The following is a 10497-nucleotide window of genomic DNA, read 5'->3' on the forward strand; positions in this document are numbered from 1 at the left end:
CCTTGATTTTATGTGTGATTCTTGCTAGAATCTTGCTTTGCTGAAATTTTGCTCCGAGTCTTGCTCTGAGTTTTTCTTTGCTAAAATTTCTTGCATAACTTTGATTCCACGTCGATCTTATGAGTTAGCTGATTCAATTAGTATTTGGGTTCAAGCTCTATGATTTTAGCCATGCAATTTTTAGAGTGTTCACGTATGTTCAGATCTGGTGAAGTTGGTATTTCACTTCATAGTTCCCTTTCGCACTATCATTCATCGACTGATTCGGATAATAAGTATTGAGGTGAGGTTTCCTCTCGTGAGGTTTTGCACTACCGCTTATTTCAATATTATTATTTGGCATTTGGCCTGGATTTACGGTAAATTTTATAAACTATAATTTATTCATATATCACATCATCTCGTGCTTTTCTCGTTTTATTGATCATATTGTACTGCATATTTGATCTGTAGACTGCTATTGGTTCCTGACTGATTACCGATCGAATACTGAATGAATGATTGAATGACTGAATGTCTGAAAGCCTGAATGAATTGAGTCCGGACAACGGTCTCTGTACCAGATTTCTAGTCCAATGAACAACGTGACTTCGGTCCAGAAATGTGAGTTCACATTGGCTCATAAATGATCGATTATACGGATCCTACTTGAATACGTGGGAAAAAGTGATAAACCGAATGTTGGAGGGAGCCACCTCTTTAGCCTACGATATTCACTTCAGAATTCTGAACAGTCACTGCATTTAACTTGACAGATACTCCATACTGATCTGTTCTTACTAATTCATGACATCTCATATTGAAATACTGCATTGATATCGTTTGACTTGTGATTAATATATAAAGCCAGTTTTTTCCTCACAAAGTCCTTAAAGACTTAACCTCTATTTTTCTTCTATTTATTATAAATTCCAGATACAGGATTTCAGGATCTCGAGTAAGATCGACGTTGTGGACAGTGAAATATGGGTTTAGCAAGTTTGTGATGACACGAGTGCTTGTGATTGTATCAGTATTTTGGTTATCATGTGTGTAAATTTAAGGATTTATTACGCTTCTGCTACTGTAAGTTTGAAAGTACTAGATTTTACTACAAGACGGGGTCCACAATATCACTCCACATACATATGTTTGGTATGAACATTGGAATGTGAATGACGATTCTCATGGGAATGGCTATTCCCCTTTGGATGGGAATGGTCATTCTCATTCTCCTTTCTTATTTTTGTAAAAAAAAAATTCATTTATATTTAGTTTATTTCTAATAATCTACCTTATATAATTATTTTACTATTATATATAATAATTATTATCACGTATAGTTCATTATTAATATTATGATTTAGTTATTTATTTATTTATTTATTTATTTATTTATCTATCATCATTATTGTTTATAAAATAATAATCAAAAAATTATTATTTATTTATTATTATTAAAAAATATATTATATTATTTTTATTATTATAACTAATATTAATAAAAATAATAATTATTATATTATTTATTTTTATTATTACAATTATTTATTTTTATTATTATAAAAATATTATTATTATATTAAAAATAATTAAAAAAAATTTATTATTAATATATAAGTTAAATTAAACTAAAATCAATAATTTTATAATATTATTAATTTATTATTTAATAATATTTATAATAAGATGATAATAATAATAATAATAATAATAATAATAATAATAATAATAATAATAATAATAATAATAATAATAATAATAATAATAACACATTTGAGTAGCTATTATTTTTTTATTTTGGGTTAAAAATATTTGATTATTAAATATAGTTCCATTTCATTCTTTTTTATTTTTTTCCGATACCAATCATTGGAATGTAATACAAGTAATTCCATTCTCATTCTTATTTCATTCCATAGTTGATTTCATTAATTCTTTATTTCATTTTAATGTACCAATCATGCCCTTAAACTATTAAACCAAGGAAACCAGCATATATAGCATCAAAGATTATCTCATGCATTTGATTCAAAAGCATAAAATAATTTTCATTTTTAACTAAATTTTCGTACGGAGAATTGGATGTGTTAGTCGGGAAATATTAATTAACCATTTAAGCTAATACATAAAATGACACAAACTAATAAATAATAATTTGAGAAAAAATTATTATAGTAAAGCCATAACCTAATAATTAGTTAAGAAAGACAATGAAATTACAAATTAACCCACCTAAAAAATAACTTCTTAAAATAAAGAGTGGAGGACATATAAGGAAATTCACAATTGGATGTGATATATTTAATTTTCATTTTTAACTAAATTTTCGTACGGAGAATTGGATGTGTTAGTCGGGAAATATTAATTAACCATTTAAGCTAATACATAAAATGACACAAACTAATAAATAATAATTTGAGAAAAAATTATTATAGTAAAGCCATAACCTAATAATTAGTTAAGAAAGACAATGAAATTACAAATTAACCCACCTAAAAAATAACTTCTTAAAATAAAGAGTGGAGGACATATAAGGAAATTCACAATTGGATGTGATATATTTATATATTCATTCATCAATCAATGTATTCATTACATAACTATTAATGTCCATAACCTAATAATTAGTCATTATTTAAGATAGACAATGAAATTACAAATTAAATCATATAAAAAAATAATTTGCTAAACTAAATAATCCATAACTTAATAATTAGTCGTTACTCATTAGTTAAGATAGACAATGAAATTACAAATTAACCCATGTAAAAAAATAACTTACTAAACTAAACAGTGGAGGACAAATAAGAAAATTCACAATTGGAAGTGTATATCTATATATAAAATATATATATTTATATATTCAATGTATTCAATACATAACTATTAATGTTGATCATAACCTAATAATTAGTTAGTCTTAATAGACAATGAAATTACTAATTAACCTATATAAAAAAATAACTTTCTAAACTAAATAATCTATAACCTAATAATTAGTCAATAGTTAAGATAGACAATCAAATTACAAATGAACCCATATAAAAAAATAACTTGCTAAACTAAATAGTAGAAGACATATAAGGAAATTAGCCATTGGAAGTGATATATTTATATATATAGGCTGCGTTTACTTAGTGGGATGTGATTACATATGGATAAATCATACTAGGACTATTAAAATGACTTTAAAGGATGTGAAATAATAATGGATAAACAGTAACATGTTTACTTTGAGTTATTAATTTTGAGATTGAAATAATGATTGAGGGACGAATTACATTTTTACCCTCCATTAATGATAAATAATCTTAAGTTTACTTTTGTATTCATAAAATTTGGATTGAATTATTATTGAATATTTTAAATTATTATTGATTCACATGTGAAACATTTTCATTTAACAAAATTATTGGGTATAAAAATATGTATTTTTCATAGTTACATAAAATTGATAAATTTAAGAAAAAAAAATCTTTCTCTCATGAACGAAGAAAGTAAAATGATATATGATACATCAAATACAATTCAAAACATTTACCACATGCATCATAATACGATAAACTATGATATGCAAGAAACAAAACTAAATTTTTAGCCATAAATACAGTGAGGTTGTAATTAATTTTGAAAATTAAAATTGCATAAAAAAATTAATTTAACAATTAAAACTTCTATAAGAATGAATATCCTTGGAATAAAAATAAACATAATATGTTATTGATATCCATAAACAAAATTCAAAGATAGAGTTATAAATCAAGGGAACGTAGATTAGGTTTTATGTGGATTTTTTTCCACAAATATAGATCAGATGAGTTATACCTTGAGAAATGAAGGATGAGATATCACGTGAAATGAGGGTTGAATGACGGACATTTAGATTAATTGTGGAAAATTAACTTTTTGTAAGTAAACAAGAGATAAAGTTGAATTAATAAACTCATCATAGGTTTATCAAGCCAAGTAAACGCAGCCACAGAGAAGAAGAAGAAAGATAGAAGAGAAGAGATAGAGATAGAGATAGAAGAGGAAGATAGATAGAATAGAAGAAGAATATATAATAAACGTTGTATCATAAATGTCATAATTCATTTATTTTTAAAAAATAAATGTTATTACTTTTATTACATATGATGAATTCAAGAATCAAAGAAATATTTACATTCCGAGAAGATGGCGATTTAGGCTCAGAAACATGGTATATCCAAGCATTTAATTCCTCAAAAAAAAAAAAAAAAAAAGAAGTTGGTAAATAAATTTCATCACGTGTATATGAATCCGAGTGTGGAGTGTAGCATCAGTAGTCATCATCCAGCCTTACAATTGTGGGTATTTGGCCATGGTTAACGAAATCAATCTTATTCAATCTCACACAGCAAAGAACGTTTTCTGGCAGTTCTTCGGGCTTCTGTGCCTGTTTAATTTGTTGAAAGATTAATTTAATTAGTTCCATTTTCCCCACACACACATGCAGAGTTAGGAAAATGTAACTAGCGAACCTGAATTGTTAGCCCGAGATCGAGTATTCCATCTCTTAGACGCTCACGGAATGCATCAAGTCCCTTTCTTGCTATGTAGCTGAAGCGATGAATATCAAGATCGATCTCCAAGTAGTTGGGGCCCTACATTATGCAGAGATATATATATATATATATATATATATATATATATATATATATTTAATACAGATTTTCTTGGTTTTACGTACATGGATAGGAGGGCAAGGGGGGAAGATGTTCCACCTGATAAAAGTTATGTTGAGGGCGAGAAAGAACAGGCTTCTCATTATAAGCATGCAGAAGTTTTCTTTCAGTGGAACACGACACCAGATCCTCTGGATTCACCACACCAACCATAACTTTCAGCCTTTCCCTGAATGGGACTATCGACTCTTTCGTGAATCCTCTAACCTTTTCCATATCATCATCCACCAATCTCTACACCCAATAAACAAAATGTTCACATGGAAATGATCCAGACAATGTATATCTTGCAGTTGCAGTGGCCTACTGTTCAAACTAGCTACGTACCTAAGTACCGAATACCTAGCTAGCAACCATATATATTTACCTTGATCATGTCTTGAAACTCTGGAGATATGTCTTTCTCAAAACTCTCCGAAAGTTTAAAATACAGTACAAGGCTCAAGCCCTCCCCATTGGCGTCACCAAGAAACATTGGTGCCGGATAAGTGGGCAGCTGCCACCAATAAGAAACGACCCAAGCCCATGTCAGATTACAAAAAATATTCTGTTTTCAAAATATATATGTTACCTTTAGGCGCACCATGAAAACCTAAGTTGTTTGAATATCGCGCAAAATCACCTGAATGTTGACAATCAGAAGTGGAGGCAGTTTCGTGTCTGCTTTTATAGAAGGTAGATCAAGGTGCTGCGCAATGTGGTCTATCTTTCTTGCAGTCGTAAATAAATCAACACCAATCGGAGCGTACGGACTCATGTTGGGTGCATTGCATTTCTTCTTTTCCCTGCAAATAGTAAATTGTCAAGGAAGCAACAGCGTCGATGCTCCATATTCTTTCGTGTTCATAACAACATACCTAAAGTAGTTTTCTCCACGTAGCTTAAAAGTTGAAGGCTCAATCTCAGACCAAGTTCCAGATGTCGGCTTTTCTTCTTTACAACATGGAATCATAAGTGCCACTCTTGGACGATACAAATACTTTGTTGATGCACCTAGATTGACAAAAAATCGCGGCAGTTAAATAAGAAACATACATGATTCTGTTTTGCTATATATTGACACTGTCAGAAACTACTTTAATTTAAAAAGAGCAGAACGTAACTCATAGGAAGTCTCGCAGCTGAAATTATACATTAAGGTATGCACATGCATGGGATGGGTATTGACAGACAAATGATCCTAAAATAACTACCCAAGGACAGCTTAATTATGTCAGTAGATTCGAAACGCCAATCAAGATTTTCTTAATCAGTAATTTAAACTTGGACGAAATATACTTACAAAATTCATTATCTACTGCATCAACAGATGTCCTCGTAACAGAGAGCCTAATTACAGTTGATTTCCTTCTATGAGATTGGGTGACACAGCTCGAGTCGAGGTGGATCATGTCGTTGAAACTTACAGAATGAGCTAAACCTGGCAAGACTGACTTCAATAAGCACTCTGTACTTTTCTCCTCGTTGTCTTTCTTCTCATCCTTCACAAACTTGAAACTTGCATAGGCACGATCCAAATCTTTCTTCTTTTTCATATCAGACTCGTCACTCTTCAATAAACCAAAAAGTTCTTTTCCATAGGTATTTACAATCGTATACTCATTTGGCTCCTTCACTCCCTCTTGGCTCACGTCTATTTTCAGGAATCTTTCGTGGTATTCTTTGGAGTTGCGCTTACCATCAACAAAACATGATGAAGTTTCATACTGAAGCACTTGTCCATTGCAGACACCAGGAATAAAATCTACCCAAGATTAAAAAAATAATGGTTGGAATTAACAAATGAAATTAACGTATTATATATTCTATCAAATTTAGTAACAAATTAAACATTTGGTTATTCATGCCAGCTTGTTAAATCATCCTTTTTTTCTTAACAGAGAACAAAGTTTGATGTTGTTTACCTCCATGTACACTGCTAAAGTCATCGTCCGAGTCAGAGTCTAGTAAGCTGAGTGTGTCGAACCAATTATCTTCGGGACAATAACCTATAAAAGCATAAATCTTGCATTATTTCAATTTGCCAGGATTTTGTAGTTAAAGAAGTTTGAGTGTTCAGTCAAGATTCCTACAGACTACTCAGTACACTCAAGATGATGGCGTGGGATCTGTCACAGCAGCTTGTAAAACGAGAGAAAATTATGCTCCAAACATTAAACTCATTCAACTTCACAGAAATTCCGAGTTTGAGAAGATTCTAGGACTTGCATACCATTAGCATCAATTTGGCTATGGTGCCATTGCAACTGTGTGAGGTGGAATGTGGAGTTTGAGACCTCAGATCTTCTGCAGGTCGTAGTTGTGTGGACAAACTCGCTAACAGCAAAATCTGAAACTCTAGCGCCAGCATTGCTTTTCCTTTTCAAGTTTCCATCCGTAGCTGAATTCAGACGATGCCTTTTAGCACGTCCACGGCGTTTCCTTCTTGCTTTAATAGTTTTCACCGGAGTAACTGCTACAGCATGATGAGAGGATACACAAGCGCCCATAACCGTGTATCAGCCTCGTATCTCTACAACAGTGTAGAAGACAATAATTATGTCCGTACTTCCTAAGCAGCTGCAAGCCCAGAAAATCAGGTTTATTTAAGTCAGTGGAACGGAACTATATATAATTTTATTAAAAAAAAAAAAAAAGACACAAAAAATTTGAAACCTTTTCAAATATCCCTGCCTGGCCCTTTCTCGATGTAAACTTATATTTTGCCTTTTCGGATGAGAATAAGCATATCCTAGCTCTCTCTGGTGGGCTCTCCTTTGCTAATCATTTCAGGAAGTAATGAATCCTACCAACTTGTACTCTCGACTCCCCTTCAGAGAAACCATTAAAGAAACTAAGAAAATAGATTTGATTACAGAAACACATTTCAAATCAGTAACTCAATGTCCCATCTCTTTGTAACAAAGATTACAAATATTGGTGGCAAACCAAATGGAATACTAAACTGAATACAAAGGCTTCATGATCTCTCTCATACAGTACCCCACTTAAATTGCCTGTTTCAAATCAGTAACTCAATCTGATTTTGGAACGTCGCTTTCAAATTAATCAGATATGTTATGATATAAAAGAAGCTGATGATACATACAAGCAGGGGCGGACCACGAATTCAGTAGATAGAGGATGTGAATTTAACATAATAATTTGGTTGGAAACTTTCGTTTTATCATAAATAAATAAATAAACTATGAATTTTGCTTTCCCTATTGGCCACTCAACTGGATCACATTCATGCAATAAGCAATACAAGAGCAATTGGTGAAAGAAAACGTTCACAAGAAGCAAATGTGTGGATGTGCCACGGTTCAATGCAATACAAATAAACACAACAAATATCATTGTCGCTTTCAACAACACTTGAGATAGAAAGACCATACAAAATCTTGAGATCATCATCCTCGAATAAATTGAAATTTTCAAGATAATTCACAATTCAATTGCCAGATCACAATCCCAACAAAATTCCACGCACCACCACTCAAATAAATTAACAGCCGAAAATTCCAAAGCTCATTCATATTCTCCCCAAAATGGATGGGGGAAAAAATACAGAAATAAACATAATAGCATCACAACAGACAACAAATTAATCAAAAAAAAAAAAAAAAGTCCCGCAGAGGCAAAATTCATGTCAAACCACCAAACACCACCACCTCGTCTCAATACGATGGAAGAAAGATGATAAATTTAACAACATCGGCCAAAGCTATAGACACGTTTGTGTCATGCATGCATCTGCATGTCTGGTGAGATTCAGACCTGAAAAAGAGCTTCTGGGGGAGAAGGAGATGTGGGCAATAACGATTTCCAATTCAAAACCTTTTCCCCCGTGTCTCTTCTCGAATAAAAATGGAGTCTTTCTTTAGTATGAATTTCTTATTTCATAGAAGATTTTGTCTCTAAAAAAGTATCCATGTGTATATATATTGCGGAAAAGATGGAAGAGATGTGGGAGATGATCAAATTAACGTAGTTGGCTCAGTTTAGCGTCGTGCCACTTTTCTCGGTTGTATGGCTGCAGGTAGCCATGAATTTTGCAAAAGAAATTAAGACCAAAACAGAATAGCTAGAGACGTGGTGCTATTTGCTGGTATATTATCAGTCGGTTTAGATTAATAATAATTGAGCCAGCAAGATCAGATATAGCATTTTGGGAGATAGTAAATAACTAAAAGAAAATATATATATCTATTACTGCTATTATGTAAGAGACAATTAGTTGGTCTCTTGGTATGCCAAAAGTAAAAAATAAATATTAAAAAAACACACACAATAAACCACTTTCCTTCACTATTTCAATTTTTTTTTTTTTTATAGTTATTTCTCCCATTTTTCCTCTCAAATTTTGTATGTAATATATAGTACATTCATTTTATTTGAAAATTAATAATAATTTATATTTATTTATCTATTTTCAAATTCCAAATTATTTGAAAAAAAACTAATGGAGTAGAAAATACCTAATAGAAGTAATATGATACTTTGGTTACCATTCTTAACCCAAAAAAATTATTTTTTCTATTATAAATTTATTATATTTTTTTAATTGAAATTAAGTAAAATAAAAATTAATAATTTCCGTCACACACATTGTGTGTGCAAATACGCTAGTATATTATTAAAATTAAGTACCCAGCTCAGCTGCCTGCCTTGATTTATTAGTACATCCTCATGAAAGAGTGGGTGTCCTGCTAGCCAACTTGTGGCTAAGGGCCTTTTTGACTCTATTTGTAAACAATCATTGTTTAATATAATTTATACTCTTTATTGAAATTTACTTTATCTTTTATCATATTGTTATGTTGTGACGTGTTATACGATGTTTAGATAAAGACCTTGAATATACTAAAGTGCATGCAAGATGTGATAGTGGATATGGATGACTATCATGAAACACATCTTGTAATCACTGTATATTCTAAACCAGTCAATAAGGATAAGGATCGCTCAAGATTGAGACTAGCATTTGCGATGCCGAGTACCACGTTTCATTGGTATGGAACATAGAGATGTTCGAAGCATGCAAATGGATATTCATTGGATGAATGATCGAACTACCTATTCGGACTTTCCAAGTGGTTTTCACTAATTGAGTGGAAAAGTCCGTGGTTTTGGTTGTACATCATTAGTCTTTAGTACTTGAAACATCATGGAGACTTTATATGCTAGTACTATACTTTGAATCATTTACCGACTCTATGAGGGTCATCAGGTATCGAGATTGGGTACAGTTACGCCACATATAGGAGTCAATGCTTTGTTGTCAAGGATTCACTACACGCTTGCGAGTGTGGATATCCTATGCAATCTAAGCAGATATTAGTGTGACAAATCTCTGGCCAGAGTACATGATGTGATTTAGGTTAATTGGTTTCCTAGTTGCACATGCGATGTCACTATTTGATCTTCATGATGCATTGCATAGTTATCGAATCTCGAACGACTCTCGATATACCAATGGTTGTTGATTCGATCGGGATATATGGATGAAGGGACCGTACTGTACGCTAACCAAAACCCACTGGTTCTTGCAGGAACTATCAGTGATACCTAGGGAATCATAGGGCGATGTTCCTAGGCGCTCTTATCATGATTCGATGGGCAAGTCGGAAATTGTTATTCCGAGTCACAAGGAGTTGTGAGCCCACGGCTAGGTGTATCCCTGAACCATTGAGGGTTACACAAGTAATAGATTTTTAATCCCCGTTGAGATAATTAAATTTAATGCGTTAAATTTAGCGAATGAGAAGTAGGACTTCTTATCAATGAGTAGAGGGAGTGAGATTTCCTAAAATGACATAAGGATGCC

General features: G+C 32.0%; 1 protein-coding gene across 2 annotated transcripts; it reads right to left on the minus strand.

The window, feature by feature from the left end:
* Positions 1-4073: 4073 nt before the first annotated feature.
* LOC140892285 (uncharacterized) lies at positions 4074-8565 on the minus strand. 2 transcript variants are annotated; one of them, XM_073301127.1, is made up of 11 exons: positions 8448-8565; positions 7344-7498; positions 6901-7247; positions 6593-6676; positions 5971-6432; positions 5546-5681; positions 5311-5473; positions 5056-5184; positions 4728-4922; positions 4485-4607; positions 4074-4399 (listed from the first exon to the last, which is right to left on the minus strand). In XM_073301127.1, exons 3-11 carry the CDS (start codon positions 7175-7177, stop codon positions 4283-4285), a joined length of 1686 nt encoding a protein of 561 aa, XP_073157228.1. In that variant the 5' UTR covers positions 7178-7247; positions 7344-7498; positions 8448-8565; the 3' UTR covers positions 4074-4282. The 2 variants fall into 2 exon arrangements, with proteins under 2 accessions (XP_073157228.1, XP_073157229.1); XM_073301128.1 differs by having other exon boundaries at positions 8342-8481.
* Between the last annotated feature and the right edge of the window lie 1932 nt (positions 8566-10497).

Source organism: Henckelia pumila, chromosome 3 (genome assembly GCF_033568475.1).
Source record: "Henckelia pumila isolate YLH828 chromosome 3, ASM3356847v2, whole genome shotgun sequence".
NCBI classification, from domain to species: Eukaryota; Viridiplantae; Streptophyta; class Magnoliopsida; order Lamiales; family Gesneriaceae; genus Henckelia; species Henckelia pumila.

What these genes read in the sequence shown, in the direction of transcription:
- LOC140892285 (XM_073301127.1), bottom strand. Translation starts at nt 7,177, where the DNA reads ATGGGCGCTTGTGTATCCTCTCATCATGCTGTAGCAGTTACTCCGGTG. An exon ending in TGCAGTAGATAATGAATTTT is followed by an intron (nt 5,682 to 5,970) that starts GTAAGTATATTT and finishes TTGTCAATCTAG; the next exon opens with GTGCATCAACAAAGTATTTG. An exon ending in CTCAACATAACTTTTATCAG is followed by an intron (nt 4,608 to 4,727) that starts GTGGAACATCTT and finishes TGCATAATGTAG; the next exon opens with GGCCCCAACTACTTGGAGAT.